The sequence below is a fragment of the Carex rostrata genome, chromosome 17 (assembly GCF_964058835.1).
Source record: "Carex rostrata chromosome 17, lpCarRost1.2, whole genome shotgun sequence".
Taxonomy (NCBI): Eukaryota; Viridiplantae; Streptophyta; class Magnoliopsida; order Poales; family Cyperaceae; genus Carex; species Carex rostrata.
In genome coordinates, this window is record NC_135934.1 from 6,331,984 (window position 1) to 6,349,252 (window position 17,269).

The 17,269-nt window shown below is 32.7% G+C and overlaps 2 protein-coding genes across 2 annotated transcripts; one reads left to right on the forward strand and one right to left on the reverse strand.

Moving 5' to 3' along the window:
• The first annotated feature begins 1,082 nt into the window (after positions 1 to 1,082).
• Positions 1,083 to 4,918, forward strand: LOC144568029 (nicotinamide adenine dinucleotide transporter 2, mitochondrial-like). The gene is made up of 8 exons (XM_078318243.1): positions 1,083 to 1,440; positions 1,576 to 1,665; positions 1,974 to 2,080; positions 2,904 to 3,059; positions 3,219 to 3,313; positions 4,009 to 4,097; positions 4,228 to 4,322; positions 4,403 to 4,918. The coding sequence occupies exons 1-8, from the start codon at positions 1,371 to 1,373 to the stop codon at positions 4,637 to 4,639; spliced, it is 939 nt and encodes a 312-aa protein (XP_078174369.1). The 5' UTR covers positions 1,083 to 1,370; the 3' UTR covers positions 4,640 to 4,918.
• A 645-nt stretch (positions 4,919 to 5,563) lies between these two features.
• On the reverse strand, positions 5,564 to 8,644 carry LOC144568030 (protein SAR DEFICIENT 1-like). The gene is made up of 8 exons (XM_078318244.1): positions 8,366 to 8,644; positions 8,186 to 8,261; positions 7,936 to 7,988; positions 7,324 to 7,814; positions 6,743 to 6,903; positions 6,448 to 6,645; positions 6,254 to 6,350; positions 5,564 to 6,147 (listed from the first exon to the last, which is right to left on the reverse strand). Exons 1-8 carry the CDS (start codon positions 8,443 to 8,445, stop codon positions 5,993 to 5,995), a joined length of 1,311 nt encoding a protein of 436 aa, XP_078174370.1. The 5' UTR covers positions 8,446 to 8,644; the 3' UTR covers positions 5,564 to 5,992.
• Positions 8,645 to 17,269: the final 8,625 nt, after the last annotated feature.

Here is a 17,269-nt window from a genome sequence, read left to right on the forward strand (position 1 = left end):
ACATTCAAATTAATTTAGTATAAAATCAATCGATCAAAATTAGAATGTTAATAAATTAATTTTAATGCATTCATTTTTTGAACGTGTTTTGACCGCTTGACTTTATACTAAATTAATTCGAATGTTTAAAATTTTCACATGTAGACGCATCACTCGTAAAAGTAGGCGGGTTTCAACTGTTCGAATTTGTTATTTAAAGTCAATTTAATGGGTTTTATACTTGAGATCACCGAGAGACTTAGTGAACTTAAGAGCACCCTAATTCTACTCCAAATATTTAGGTACATGGCAATAAAAAACTAATTCTTGATCTAATATGAATGAGATATGCAAAAATTATTGAAGTAACATATAACACCCTGACCAATAGAAAACTTGAAACCATGAACAACTAAGGTTTTAGAGTTAGAGAGAAATAACAAACAAATATAAAATTAAGTAAAAGGATGGAACCTATAAAGACGGTTACCTGATCATCAAGAAACAAAAAAATACGAAGTGATTAACAAATAAAGTCGCAACTCGCAACAAAACTCCCTTGTCAAAAACAAGCAAGCAACATTGATGGACAAACACAGATTGCCGCAGGAGATCCGCTCCAAATGACTGAATCTTTTAATTTATTTGCCACCTTTTTCCCAAAAGACGGTTTCTTGGTATGAAAAACAAGAATTTTATGTCTACTTAAAAATATAATTAAAAAATTAAAAAATGTTTTCAAATATATTTTTATACAAAAATTATATCGAAGTGATTCGGATGAAATTTTTGACTTCAAAAACAACAATATGAATCTGCAACACAGACTCATATGTAATATGTTACCATAGCTTCAATCATATAGTATTAAATGTAGTAGATATAGTTTTCTGAATCATTTTTTTAACAATAATTAAGTAAAAGGATGGAGACGGTTACCACATACATGAATTTTTTTTTTTTTTTTGAATTTCTTAACATATAAACTCGCAATAAAACGCCTTGTAAAAAACAAGCAACATTGATGGAGAAACAGAGAGTGCCACAGGAGATCCGTAACCAAATAATAGAATCTCTTAATTTATTTATAATTTTTTCCCAAAAGGGCTACTTCTTCAGTGTTGGGTTCTCTCCTCTTTTCCTTCGTATTGCAAAACCCAAAAATGGTTCCTGCTTGTTCCCTTCCAGTTTCCAACTATTTTCTTTCTATAAAAAAATAACAAAATATCACTGTAGAAATTTTCTTCCCGTTATCTCGATACCCAAGCGAGGAAAGCTTCCAATTCAAGTCTCTCTCTCTCTCTCTCTGGTGCGTTTTCTCTTATCGGTTCAGTCCAGTCTAAGGAGAAATACCTACCAATCGGCCAGAATTGATTAGGTTTTGTGGAAGAATGTCTAACTTCGATTCAATCGGGTCGAGCAGGCAAGATCTCCTCAATGCTTGTGCTGGAGCCTCCTCAGGTCTGCAATCCGAATTCCGAATTCCGAATTCATACTTTGATTTTTTTTTTATTCTTTTTACCTCTTGATTTTGCATAATTGAGAAATTTGTTAGTTTTGAGGAATTGTTACTCACATAAAAAAAGGTTATTCCAGGAGTGATCGCTGCTGTGTTTGTGTGCCCCTTGGATCTGATCAAAACGAGGCTTCAGGTTCATGGGTTGAGAAATCTCCCCCCAACAAATGGTGTTCTTTTTTTGTTAATATATATTTTTCTTTATTTATGTATTTGTTAAATTCCAATTTTCATGATCTCAATTCATTTTGAGGAAATTTTATGAAGTAACAACACCAATTATTGGATGATAAATTAAAGAGTACACATGAGTTTGATCAGAAAGATAACTTTTCCATAAATTAAGAGATGTTATTACTTGCATGTTGTTTAATTCATCAACAATGTGAAACTATTCTCATGTTGTTTAATTTAATTTTTCAGTAATTTTATTTTACTTTTCCTTGATCTCATTGTTATTTGGTTTATTCCTCAATAGGAAGTTATATCATTGCAAGCTTAGAACAGATTGTAAAGAATGAAGGAATGAGCGGCATGTATCGTGGCCTTGCTCCTACTATTTTTGCACTTCTACCAACCTGGGCTGTAAGTACACATATCTCAATGCTTGTTCATATACCCAAATTGACTTCACTAAACCAAATAAGTTAAATTTCTAGCAGAACACATGGCATTAATTTCGAATTTCCTGGTATTTAAATTTTCCTGTGTAAAACATCCAATTGCATGCTAATTTTTACGGGTTTGTTACCTTTCTAATAAACAATAAAAAAAGACTTAAGTAGGACGATTCAAGTGAGAATAATATGTGTAGAAGAGTCACAGTATAGTATAATTTAAGAAAGCACAAAGTACATAATTTCTCAGAAAAACGGGACAACTCGTTTTGAAATTGCTAGTATTACAATCTTTCTACATGCTGTACGCTTGTGTGGAGTAGCAATTTTTTAAATTGAAATCTTTTGTGATGGGTTTCTTTAATGCCCAGTTGCTATGTAATCATTATGGTTACCCTCTCTACAGAGCAGAAATAGTTTCAAAATCCAATGTAATTCAAGAAAAAGAGATTTTGTATTGACTTACATATGACCAAAGCATGAGTGCGAATTGTATAGTGTATATACATGGAAGGAAAATGATTCTGGTGCCAAACTACCTGTCATCAAAGCATAGGGAATCTGTTTTCACCTTATTTTGACTAATGAGTTTTACAGTATCCTATAAATATACCTTCTTTGGCTGGTTCATAGTACTGGTAGTGCTTTTGCTGTTTATTTCAAGTTCTCATTAGGCCACATGAATTAACGTCACTTGACGAGATAGGGCTTGGCTTGTACCAGTACATGGTGTAATGGTAAGAAACACAATGTAGTATATACCAACTAATGTTTTGTTATCAAATTGGCAGGTGTACTTCACAGTATATGGTAAGCTGAAGCATGAATTTGCATCTGGTACAAATGGCCAACTCTCAGTTGCTGGAAATGTACTTGCTGCTGTCGGTGCTGGAACTGCATCTGCGCTTGTTAGTAACCCTTTATGGGTTGTCAAGACTCGAATCCAGGTTCTTCTCTTCTTCCTTTCTGTATTTTTATGACGAAAATATTTTTTCATTGCCAACTTCAACCCTGTACAACACTATTTCAATATGGACATTTTATACATGTACCTGAATTATACTTTCTTTTTCACTTCATTTTTTTTTATTGTTTTCCGATAAAAGGCAAGGGATATCAAGTCAGAAAGGGTACTGTATGAAAGTACACTTTCAGCTTTAAGAACAATTAAACGTGAAGAAGGCTTCAGGGGTTTATACAGGTAATATGATTTTACCAATCTAGCTTAAGTTTTAATAGTTGGCCGATTTGTTAATTTAGACTTAACAGTTTCTAATTTTTATTTTTTGCTGAAAATATTTTCTACTTCTACCATACTTGCAATTAGCATCAAAGACTTTTGTTATTTGCAGGTAAGGCAGATTAGAAATTAAAATTAGTTCAAGTATAGAATGATTATATTTTACCTTGCTTTTCATGTCAACTCTACATAATAACATATGAGCCGTTCTATACAGTTGTAAATACCTACATATGAATCTACTTGGCTCAATTTAAGTAAATTGTCTTTAAAGGAAAGAGTTCACTGGGGCCATCTTATCTTTTTTTAAGATAGTAACGTCAAATAACAAAGTGATGGATCCAGATTACAAAATTGGAACTTTTTAGAAGTGAGTAGTTCGCAAAAGTTGTTTGCGAACATATTTTTTTGGGTTTGCAAACAATGTCTCTTTGTGAACCAATTTATACACCACTATAGAAGAGATGGATTGCAAACAAAATCTGCGAACTTTCTAGTTTTTTAATCTCATTTTTATATTATCAAATGAAAACGAAAGTGCACTGGGGTAGAGTAATTGCTTGAATGTATTAGTTTAATGCATTAATAATTGGTGGTATTTTGTAAATGATGTACAACTTGGAATTGATATCTGTTTTGTTTTTCTCTGTTAATAGTGGTATCCTTCCTTCTTTAGCCGGAGTTAGCCATGCAGCAATCCAGTTTCCAGCTTATGAGAAACTTAAATCTTATCTTGCTAAAACGGGTAACATCTTTTTGTTATTTTTGTTGTTTTTTTCTGCACGTGAGTTTTTATCTCGTTGTGTGGATTATTTTGTGGCCATTTCAAGTTACACAACTTTTTCTTTCTATTTCTGTCCTTGGCTTTGTCACAGAGAATACAACAGTGGATAAGCTTAGCCCAGGAAATTTAGCAGTTGCTTCTTCTCTGTCAAAATTACTCGCATCCACCATGACCTATCCTCATGAGGTATGGAAAGACCAAAATACCCCGCCGCTCTTGTCTTTTCCTTGAGTATCTGGTGTCTCACTGTTCAATTTCTTTTTTAGGTTATAAGATCGAGACTTCAAGGGCAGAGCTACACGAATGAAACTGGTAGCCTGTATTCTGGCGCAATTGACTGTACCAAAAAGGTTTTCATGAGGGATGGATTACCTGGTCTGTACCGAGGCTATGCCACTAATTTATTGCGAACTATACCAACCAATGTCATTACTCTTACAAGTTATGAATTAATATATAGGTTGCTCAACCGAGTTTTGTTAGATAAAAAAGATCATGAATAGGCACCTAGGTAGTAAATTTACTGAATGAATGAAAATAACAGAGTTATCTTTCCAATTTGGGTGGAAAATAAAGGTGTAGGTAATGTAGGTAGAAATGAAATGTGGTGATAGAGTTGCGATAATTAACCCTTGGATTAACAGGATGAAAAGGGTTTGAATTGTTCTCAGTTTGAGTTCAAAGGGGTTGTAATTGATGGAAGATTTTCTCCTTCTCTTCCATTTTGAAACTTTTGTGGCAATTGTAATAAATATGCAAATTATTATTGTAGGAAATAGAAATTTTGTTTTTCCCATCTTTTGTTCAGTTGAGAAACTCTGTAAATTTTCTGGAAAAGATAATTGTCAGACATGATAGTTTACTGTACTTATTCTATTTGATGTGCTCAGGATGCTTCATAATTTCAAACTCAAAATTCATAGTTTAAAGGGCCTGATAATCTTGGACCTTGTTTTGCAAAGATATAAATATTGCATATGAATTTGAGTTTAGTTGGGCTCCTGTCTTATGACTTATCGAGGTTGGTATAAATGAGTCCGGATCCTCTTAACTCAAATTTTGAGTTTAGATCCGGACCATATGATCAGGAATCCGGGCCAATACAGTTAAAGACTTAAAGGTGAAATGCACAGAGCTCCTTTAATATTCGTGGAGATTTGACGGTTGGGATCTGAACTCAAAATCGAGTTACTTTAGGTGATATGAATTCTGATATAAACTTCAGTTGGTTTGCATAATGACTGGAATAATAGTTACTCTAGGCCAATTTTTTTTAAAAAGGTGACCATGTTGCCCATGAAAAGATACCAAATTGTAGAAACAAAGTTTGGGTGAGAAGGGAAAATTGCTCTTTCATGTTAACATAAAAGAGAAATGGCCGATTCCAATAAACCACAAATCAACATGCTTGTTGTAGTAAACCAAAATTTAATTAGATAATATGTTAATTTAAAAAGATGATGTGCATGAAAAAGGTACCTTTACATTACATAGGTATTAAATTACAAGGTTAAAATTACAGAATAAATGAAAGAATACATCATCCCAAAAAGCATACTACACCTGAAAACCGAAATAAATTTTACATGTTCCTAAATATTGGGAACCAAAAGCTGGAAACAAAAACTTAATCACACACAAAAAGAAAAAGGAAATTGAAAACAAGACTTCGCCTCTTTTGTTTACACATATTATTTTGCTTGTGTAAACAAAAAGGGCAGCTCAGAGTAGAAATAGTAATTTACCATTTTACTTCTTCCTTTCCTTTCCATGCAATTTCATGGAGGAAAATTTAGTAAATATGTACACCACTAAACTTGTCAACCTCTTAAGCTTTGTTTAAGCCTAGGGTTAAGTTAATGATACGGCCCGAAATGGAATGAGCCGGTATATGCAACTTGGAAGCTTGTAGAAGCCCCGTCTTCGTCGAAACCTCCTCCAATTTGGAAATCCTCCTGATTTGTGGGGTACCATGGAACTGTACCAGCAGGACTTTGAATCACAGTTTCACCTGAGATTTTTTTTTTTTTTTAATTATTGGTAAGTAGGATGATTAAAGAACAAGAAATGAAAAATAAAATTCAGATGGTATAGCCGGAATTAGATTGTTTAATTACTTTGTATTAGAGCAAGACTTTCGTTTGGAACTCCGTCGGTCTCTCTGAGGTTGCCCCGTTGCTCGTAAGCCTCCTTTACCAGCTGCAGTACATAATTCTGTATTGATCCAAGAATTTAGGTTAATTACTTTTGTTCAAAGCAAAAATGATTCAGTTTATACTTTATAGCCAAAGTGATTTGATATATAACACACCTTGTGGTTTCTTGGAAGCTCTTGCAGTGAGTAGTAATTCATGCCATCAATTGTGATCGAGAGAATCTCACAAATGGAGTTCAAAAACACAGTTGCATTCGGGCCACTGTGAGAATAGATCTTCTCACCGGCACAACAGGTTTTTGCATGATTAACAGTAATTTCCCACATCTTATCTGACATCCCAGGTCCCAAAATCTAATTAAGAGAAATAACAAACATTAGATATTAGTCTCTAACAATTGAATTTTTAATGAATTAGACATCTAATTGATTTTAAAAGTTTAATTATTACCCCGCGAAGCTGATTCGGGTCGACATGGAATAGCTGTAGAAAGTCCTGCACGTTGTCAATTCTATTTTCATGGAGCTTTCTATGAAATGCTCCATCTTTGCCAATCTTTTCAAGCCTCCAAACCTCATCATGTAGAGATGGTGGGTAGCGCTTCCTGTAAACTGTCACAAAAAAAATTTAATTAGATTAGTACATTTTTTGAATAAGAAATGTGAAATTAGATTAGTACATGAATAGAAAAAAAGAAATTAAAATTAAAAAAGTCATTGGTCAAGGTCTTGTTTTTACATGTTGCTTTTAAATTGTAATTTAATCATTAATCCATCTTTTTGTTGTACTTGTTATCACGTGGATGGTGAGACCATCTAACCGTGTTATTGCTAAGTCATATCAAAATCAAGTTTTTATATAGACATAGCCCATCAACTCCTTTAATAAAATCTAAGAATCATATCAGTTATCTGTTTTTGTTTGGTTATAAAATAGTAAATACTACTTTTGCTACCAAAACTTAAATATTGCAACCAAAATATTAAATGGATAAATTCGTAAAGGAAATATGGAAAGATGAAATTACGTACGTTCGCCCCGATGGTCACGAACGACAAACTTATCGGTCATGGCCTCTCTGATCCTGGGCCCCTCATAACTTCCCTCCACAACCCGTACTGCAATCCTGAAATTGCGGCTGCGAATCCAGCTCGAGTTATCAGTAAACTGGAGTTCACCGATGGACACTTCCCCGTCTCTCATGGTGATATTGCTCACATCACCCGTAAGCAACGGCCTCTTCCCGGCACGTTCCTTGACGACATACTTCTTGAATTCTTCACTCGTCCAGTCGTCTGTGCCATCGGATGGGAAATCGCCGTCTAACACGACGAGTTCGATTTTGATTGGTGATGGCAAGGACATAGGGGATCCATTGGGGCCCGCTACCAAGAGGATTTGAAGGGGCTTCCCTTCAATATCTTCAATTTTAGTGCTGGTGTAAATCGGGAGGTTTGGTGGGCATTTGAAGATCAGCCGGTACAGAGATGGAGTTGGAGCTTCAATTTGCATGCGCGGTGATCTGAAAAAAGAGAGCATTTGAGGTAAGCAATTAATCTACAAGTTGTAACCATGAAGAAGTTAAATCAAGGGAAATATATATATATATATATATTTTTTTTTTTTGGAAATGAAATATTTACCTGTCGATGTAGCGTGGACTATTACTGAGTCCTCTCTGAATTTCCTCTTGCACCTATGAAAGAAATATCGATACATTAAATTAATCTAAGAAATATATTATTTTAGTATGTTGAAATTAAGATAATATTCCTCAATGAAGAAAGAAACATTGCATATGATATCAAGAAACACAAGTTCTTCAATATCAACAGAATTTTAGACTTTATTAAACAAAACTTTTTTTAAGGAAAAAGCATCAACCAAGCTTACCACTCTTCGAAGTAGAGGCTCCATTGCCAGGAACAAATTCTCCACAGATTTCACCATTATTGCCTCTCTTATGACCCTGTTAATTAACAAAAAAAAAATTATATATATCTTACAAATCCATAACGACCTCCAATTCAAAAGATCACAAGCAATTTTTTTGAAGTATATGCAAACACTAACGTCGAGAAAGAAGGCAACCGCTTCATCCTTTTGTCACCCGGCTGATCTGGGTCCTCATCATAACGTCTCTTAGCTGCCATTTATGTTCAAATTCTTGAAAGAAAGAAAGAAAGAAGAGCAGATAGAAGAATTTTTGATAGAAAGAAGAGCAGATAGAAGAATTTTTGATAGAAAGAAGAGCAGATGGAAGAATTTTTGGTGTGAAAGAAGTGTGTAGGTGTTTGAGAGCAATTTTTGAGATGGTTGCTTTTTTTTTTTTGGGGTGCTTTGAAGATGATTGTTAAAGGTGAGAGCAAGACTACATATTTATAAAGCCCAATTGGTGTGGGACCCCAGTGCTTTTCATGTTGAAATTTGAGACTGAGAAATTTAATGGAAAGTGGAAGGAAGGTGTCTTGTGGGTGGTGTTTGTTTTTGTTTCTCTTGGAGTTATTTAAAAATTAAAATCCTACATGGCTTATACAGTTTCTGATACCGTGTGGTGATTTACTGAAATAAGAGAAGAAAAAAAAATCTCCTTGGCCATTTTGCCACATGGGACCATTCAACACTCTAGGCTAAGTTAGGAATCCGTATCACCCCAAGTACATGAGGTGCAAGCTGAAAATCAGAGCCGTTCGTTTAGCTTTGATCTGAATAAAATTAATCTGAACCGTTCATTCTTTTAAATTGCACCTCAGGTACCTGGGTAGATACAGACTCCTAAGTTAGAGCACAACTAAAGGGCTAGCACAAATGAAACTTAAACTTCTCCAAGAAGGAACATGTTGCTATGCCAAATGACTACAGGTCAGTCTTTTTTTTTATTTCAAGAATGTTTGAAACTTTAGATTAGTAATTGATGGAATACCGATCGATCCGAAACTCTTTTGAATTATATTCACTACCATAACTTACGGATTTTTCTAGTAATTTTCTATCTCCAAAAGAAATAAATCTGTAAAATTTTATTTTGAAGGGGTCAAGTTTTGGTAATTTTTTTAAGCTGGGTATATTAATTAACAAAAATTACCATCTCCAAAGTTCAAAATTTTTTAAAAATTATAACACGCATGTATGCTATATATTAAGTTATCACATGAGTTTGATGAATGTAATAAATCAAGTTATAATAATGTGACAATTGAAATATTAATTGTCCAAATATAAATAATATAAAAATAAAGAAGCGACTTTTGCAATTTAAATTTCTAAACAGTCATAGTATAACTTGATTGATACACTTTAGCTCAATTACAATTCATTTTCAGTTACATGAATCTAAACAACCCCTAATTTAAAAAAAAAAAAATACTAACAATCCTAGTTTAAAAAAGTTTAGGTCTGATTTTAGAACCAAATCCTGAGTTTCAAGTTTTTAAAAATTAAGTTGTTAATTTTGAAGTTCAAAGGTGTTACTTCGGATAACTAATATATCTAAACAAATTGGATTGAGCAACTATTCACTCGCCACACGGTGCATCACATTGTATCTGTTCCAGCGAATCTGGAGTATGACTGAGGCTGATGTAATCTGCTATGATGTCATAGACTAAAGACGAGTAGACTCTATCTATCTACTCTGATATAATAAAGGAAAAAGGGCTAAATATTTCTCAATCTGATTCGCTAAATATAAACTGCTCAACCAGATATATATATATATATATATATAAAAGAGTTAGGCTGGGTGCTATGGATAGCATAGTGGCCTCTATGCTACGGCTCAATATTCGAGTTTTCAAAATTCAAACAGTCGATCTGAACCGTTCATCTTATTCTCCATATTAATATCTGCTTGGAGATCAAATTTTACATTTTTCTGAATTTTTTTACTATTTATTAAGTATTTTACAAAATTGTTGATCCAACGGTGGCTGCACAAAACAGTAAAACCGTTGGATTAGCGATTTTCAAAGTGGCTTAATAAATAGTAAAAAAATTCAGAAAATTATAAAATTTGGTCTCCAAGCAGATATTAATATGGAGAATAAGATGAACGGTTCGGATCGACCGTTTGGATTTTGAAAACTCGAATATTGAACCGTAGCATAGAGGCCACTATGCTATCCATAGCACCCCAGCCTAACTCTATATAAAATATTCAAATTGGTATGTTTCCGTAATGGTGCATGTTTGCAACTTTGCATTATATGCAACCAACTTGCAAAAAATAGGCGGATCTGATACTCTTCTTTTTGTGATTTATTGGGTACAGCCGTACAGGTGTCTCTTTTAGGTAAAAAAAGGGCGTTGAAAAAACAAACAAAAATAGACGTTCTTAATGGATCCAATTCTTTTGTCAAAGAGAGTGGATCCGATATCCATCATTTGATTATGCAATCATAAAATTCACAAATTGTAAATACAAAAATATATACACTACCTTTATTCTTTTGCATATAATGACATATATTTATATGTAGATAACAAAATAGAGCTATTAATTTGATTTATGTTGTCATTTTTATACACATTTAAATATTTAAGATAATCTTGACTTTATTTTATTCGACATCAAGACCTGAAAAAGCCATGTCCACATTTATCGACATCATTATGATTTTATAAATTTCTAAAACAGTAAAATAAAAATAAAGTTAAAATGTCACATTTTTTATGTTCTTGAAGAAAGAATAGCTTTTCTATCCAACGTAATAAATTCCACTAAATACTCCCAAGTAAATAGAAATTATTATTTTGAATTAAACAATTCAGATCAAATATATTAAACTTTTTAAATAATTGACAGCACCTTTATTTGATCGGATATGATTTCAAATATTCAATATATAATTCATTCAAATAACCTAATTTGATAACAAATTAAAATGCACCTCTAAAAGAAAAAAAAATCAATGTCACAATCCCTCAATTATAGGTAATAGTAATATGCAGGTTTTAAATCCGCGTAGTTAGGTAGGAAAAAAGGTTTCTTACATGTTAGTTTTGATAATGCCAAATTTGCCAATTGATTGAGATGTGAGCATGTTAAATCTGGGCCGTTCAAGCTAAATCAGATTCTATCGCTGTCATCTGATTGAAAGTGGGTCCGTCGCTTTGATTCCTCGTTGCTGCCATGTGGAAATGAGGTATTTCTCAGAATTTACAGTTTTGGCATTTGTTGCATTTTTTTATGATGGCATTAAATTTGTCTTGTTTAAAAATTTATTCAGAAATTTTTGATTTGACCTTTCAAAATTGATGAAATTTTAATTTATCTCAATTATATTACTTCATCATTCTTTGACCAAAAAGATTAGCAAATTCTTAAACAAACTTTTGCTTACTTCAACATTATTTTTTTATTTCATATATGGACATTTTTTGAACTGACGTGGCTACACAGTTATAATAAACTTGATGCATTTATTAATCTATACCTATATATTTTATGGAGACATGGATAGTGACCCAGTGGTCCCTTGTCTTTTGGGTTGGAGAGGCAAGCAAGAAATCTAATTGCAACAAATTAAAAAATTAAACCACTTTTAGAAAATCAACTAAAAATTTAACTGTCAATCCATGTTATGGCCACATGAGATGTAGGTTGGTGAATTTCTTAGAAACTTATTCTTTATATATATGTATATATTTTAGGTTTTTCTGGTCTTTTTGGTCTTCAACCTGAATACACATTCAATTGTCATATATAGATCAAAGAACTGTACATCTGATAGTTGCATACATGCAAGGAAAGCAGTGCCTTGTGATTCTCAGGTACATATCATGATCCTCAATAGCAATGAATTTTTACCTGAAAATAAATTATACAAGTAAAGTAACACTTCTTATCATGCCTTCTTGCAATTATGCATTATTATGTGTTGAACTTAAGATACTACAATATAAAGGGAGAGCAACAAAGGAACCCAATAAATTTTTAAGTGAGGAAAACAAATCATGTGTTCCAATTAGTTTAGGGCTGAAAACGAATCCAACCAAATTGAACTTCCAGTTCGAACTAATTTCGAACCGAACTGGTTCGAAATTGAAGTAGGGTGTCGAACTGAAAAGAATAGTTTGAGTTTGGTTCGGTGTGATTCGAACCAGTTTTAGACCAGTTCCGAACTGGTTCGAAATTGAAGCAGGGTTTAGAACTAAAAATAAGAGTTTCGAACTGAGCCAGACTCAATTCGAGTTAGATTCGAACCAATTTCAAACCGAATCGGGTTTGATTCATTTCATAACTGAGCTGATTTGATTCGTTTCAAACCAAATTTTATTTTCGAATCGAACTCAATTGAATCACGAACTACGAGCTTTTTGTGCAACCTAGTCCCAATGATGTTTAATTTTCTTAAGTAGTCAAATATGATTAATCAGGACACTGTATATGTTTAGTACAGCTAAATATGATGTTGTTCTTCTTTAGAAACGTCACATATTTTTATGGGATTGAGTATGATTATTCAAGTATTAAATACTTATCTCATGCTAAAAAAATTTACGATTAAGATTGGATTATATATAAGCCATTAAATAAATAATGAGTTAGTTTGAATCAAATTAATTAATTTTGGCAAACAATAAATAGAATAGATTTAATTGCAAGATGGATTTTTATGTTATTATAACTTAAAAGATAGTTTGCTTTAATTAGTAGATCAAACATCTGAATAACACCACCACCATCATATTATAGATACTTTCAACGGTATGCAATATTGCAATGCATAAACAATTTTTAAATCAGTCCAATTAGATGCTTTTATTAGATATTCAGGTCTTTTAGTTAGAGACCCAAGATATATAATATTATAATTATTTGTTTGGTTACCGAGTATTGACTGAGCACTCATTAAAATAAGACAAAAGTTGTGTCCTCTACGGTACTGACTAGGATTTGAGAATTTATAATTAATTATTCATTAATGGTACTTATCTACCATCGTCCATCTCATTAGATATCTCATAGTTGATGCGGTTGATTCTGTGTCATCAAAAAATTTCTTCCATCTTTTTAAATTATTATAAACTTGGAGTCATATGACAAATTAAATTTCTATGGAATAAAGAAAATTATTTCCAAGTTTCATAAATAAAAATATTGAACTACTGTGAGCAAGATATTACAATGATATATATTAACTTCTTAAGTTTCATATATATGCCGTTAAAAATTAAATGCACCAAGTTTCATCATTTTTTTAAATGCACCATCTGTATATCATATAAATTATGCATATGAAGTTGAAATTTAAATTTTTATTTCATTATTGGCGATTACCAAAATTGTTAAGATCAAACTAAATATAAATTTTTCATGAAATTAAACCCCATGTTGTATTACATGAATTACAGTTGAGACAGCCAAACAGAAACAGGTAATAACAAACAAATCAAAACAGTGTTTGACAAAAGATGAGGGTTCAAATGCCTCCATGTTTTTGTGCCTCCATCATGCCTCCATCTCTCTCCATTATTTTCAAAGTTCAAACAGTCGATCCGAACCGCTCAACCTAACCTCCATACTAAAATATGTTTGGAGACCAAATTTTATATTTTTAGGAATTTTTTTACTATTTTTTTTAGATAGATACAAAAATACTGTTTTTAGATGGTTCAGATTTACTGATTTTGTACCTATCTAAAAAAATAGTAAAAAAATTCCTAAAAATATAAAATTTGGTCTCCAAACATATTTTAGTATGGAGGTTAGATTGAGCGGTTCGAATCGACTGTTTAAACTTTGAAAATGATAGAGAGAGATGGAGGCACAAAAACATGGAGGCATTTGAACCCTCCTCTTGACAAAATAGTACATTGTTGCCAAAAAAAAGTAGTGTCCTTTTAACAAAGTTCCAAAGACAATTAAATCAAGAGACCAGTAAACCCTGAAACCAACGACACTAGACTGGTGTCAGTGTGTTACACAAAAAATTAACGCGGTTTCTTAGAAAGTTAGAATTCAATAAGCGAATGAATTGAAAGCTCCGCGTCAAGAGGAAATAATAGTATGATCGCATGACGCGCTCCCCATCGGACCAGACTTGACCTAGACTTGTATTTCTTTATACACCCAAAGTCTTTCCTTTTTAATTTTAAATTCTGGCAGTGTTGTAGTTTGATCAATTGAAAGATATTGTTTAAAAAACATGATCAAGATCAACTGATGGTAATAGAATGAGAATCTGAGTTTCCTGATCAATTTTTATTTTTCCGGTTGCTAATAATCTCCAGTAAACGACACATGGTACTATGAATCTACTATGGTGGGGTAAAGATATTTACAGAGTAATTTTTACTTCATGCAGGACACGAGTGACGAGCCACATGTAGGCTGTAGTGCTGTCTCTATAGTTCAGGTCTGTAAACTGCTCTGCCAATATCTTTGCCCTCACGCCAGCCCATCAACTAAATATGTTTTCCTTTTGTGAATTGCAACCACCAAATAAATCGTTTTTTAATTAATATTTAATTCCAAATTAACTAAAAAAATATCACAACAAAATTTGAAATATAGAAAGCCCAGATTTTTTTTTTATAACACAGTCATTCCTTTTAATTAGAAAAATATTATTTGTAGATAGTAGGTGGCATTGCTGTACTTGGATCAATTGAAAGATATTATTTTAAAAAAAAAAGAGGATCAACGGATGGTTAGAGGATCTGAGATTTCCTGATCAGTTTTTTGTTTTGTTTTGTTTTGCTAATTATCTCCAATAAATGACTCATGGTAGCATATCAACTTAATATGTTTTCCTTTTTTTTTTTGGAATTGAAACCACCAAATAAATTTGAGAGTTTTTAATCAAAGTTTAATTCCAAATTAATTTTAACAACATCACAACAGACTTTGAATAAATTCTCGAATATTAATCGTTGGTAGTGTCATAAAGTTTCACAATTAAATATGTCTTCACTTAAAGTGCCATAAATTTTCATCTTTTTATAATCCAAGTTCCGTAGTATTAGTTTCTAAAAAAATAATTAAACTTTGGTTAAAATAAAAAAAATCTATTGAAATTTGGAACAAAAAATATTTGACAAAAATATTGCAAGTTTGCTTCAAGTCAAATTTCGAAGAATAACACTTGATTTCTTCCAAAAGAATTCAAGTCCAACCTCAACAAATAATAAAATTCTCATTTAAAAAAAAAAAAATCTTAGCAGAAGCTTCCAAGAAATATAAAATAAAATTTTCAACCCAACCTGATTTTTCTCTCAAAAAATTATACTTCTCTTAAAATGAACTGATTCATCGAAATAATATCGTTTGGCAAATAGTAGATTGCACATTAATCGTTAATACAATTCCAAAGGAGTAATTGAAAATATAATTCAAGTTCGTACTTGCCATAATTTACAGATAAAAAACATTATGGTTTAGATTCAAAGCTACTACAAAAATAATTATATTAATCCCCACACTTCAATCTCCTCTTCTGATTTCCACAACTACAGTAGAGAAATGTTGTACTATAGTCCTTACTAATTATATGGTCACCCTTTTCCAATCCTTGTACTTGTTCCGCGTCAACCTTTATAGGTATAAATATTAGGGAAAATTTCCTGTATGCCCATTCAAACTCTTGAAATAGCCAATTTCCCCATGATATCACTATAATAGCCAATATCCCCATTAAAAAGTCATTTTCTTTCTTCCATCCCCATTTAACAATTTCATCTTCAATTTAATTATTTTAAATTTCGAATTGACCATTATGCCCTTCAAAAATTAAATGGAGGTGTCCATTAACCTTTCACTTCCTAAATCGTTAGAAGGCAAGAGTGTAGTTGGAGGTGTCCATTATCTTCTTCAAAAAGTCATCTTTGTACGCTTGAAATCATCTCTTCCTAAATCGTCAGACCACGCCACATCATGTCACTACACTGGTAGACACACAGGTGCACTGATTATGCAAATTCGATTGCCCAACTATTTTCGTGAGAAAGATATAATTGCTCCGTATTCCCAATCTTTGTCTATGTTGATTGATGGATATTAACAACTTGGAATTTTTTTTTTTTGGTTCTTACCCGTAGGCCTACAGCAAAATCATCCTTTTAGAGAAATAAAATCACTACATCCAAATTCCCTACAAGGTGTTCATGCATTTTATTACGATAGGCAACTCTGATTTTGGAATCCGATTGAACTCTTACTTTCCATGATTGTGTCACACACGGTAGAATTGGGATTCATCATGGGTCATGGAGAAGGTCATGGAGAGAACGTGAGTGAAAGCGTAGTCACCATGGGTCATGGTGAAGGTCATGGAGAGAACGTGAGTGAAAGCGTAGTCACCATGGGTCATGGTGAAGGTCATGGAGGAACCGTGGGTGGAACTGGAAGAAACATTTAGAGCTCTCAAAATGCATAGTTGATCTTTGGGAAAATTTCATTAAATGAACAAGAACTAGTTTTACAATTACATAATCTTTCAAAGGGAAATAAATAGAAAACATAAATTATGACATTTAAAAAACCAACGCTACTGAACTTCCTAAATACCAAAGTTACTGGAATTTCTAAATACACCTACATTAAAAAACACCTATCCTCCTAGCTGATATGTGAACCAGAGAAGAAATGAAGGGGCTCCTTGTAAAAAAACCATCATTCCTATTTGACAGCCTCTCCGTTGAAATACCAGTATGATAAAAAGGGGCCAGTCTCACCATTTAATGCCCTGTACCGGATTATTTTTCATACCAGTAAACCTTCTAGTCCGTACCAGTTCCTTCGATACCGTGTATCTTCAGTATTTGTTAACAAGGTTCAAACTTTTTTACTTTAGAGACGATGATTTTAAAAGGAAAGTTAGAAAAAGAAAGAGATGATGAAATAACGATGAAAAGAACATCTATTACCGAGTATTAGAGAAAAAAGGAGACCAACGACAGAGAGCCGAGAGGGCGGAGAAAATCGCGATCGAAGGAAAGAGCGATGAAAAGTTTGGCGGGAATAACATCGATCAC

Excerpts from the sequence above, each read along its gene's own strand:
- LOC144568030 (XM_078318244.1), bottom strand. The coding sequence starts at position 8,445 with ATGGCAGCTAAGAGACGTTATGATGAGGACCCAGATCAGCCGGGTGAC. Across the intron at positions 6,646-6,742 it reads ACCCGAATCAGCTTCGCGGG|ATTTTGGGACCTGGGATGTC; the intron begins GTAATAATTAAA and ends TCTCTTAATTAG. Across the intron at positions 6,351-6,447 it reads AGCTTCCAAGAAACCACAAG|AATTATGTACTGCAGCTGGT; the intron begins GTGTGTTATATA and ends GGATCAATACAG.
- LOC144568029 (XM_078318243.1), top strand. The coding sequence starts at position 1,371 with ATGTCTAACTTCGATTCAATCGGGTCGAGCAGGCAAGATCTCCTCAAT. Across the intron at positions 1,441-1,575 it reads TTGTGCTGGAGCCTCCTCAG|GAGTGATCGCTGCTGTGTTT; the intron begins GTCTGCAATCCG and ends AGGTTATTCCAG. Across the intron at positions 4,098-4,227 it reads ATCTTATCTTGCTAAAACGG|AGAATACAACAGTGGATAAG; the intron begins GTAACATCTTTT and ends GCTTTGTCACAG.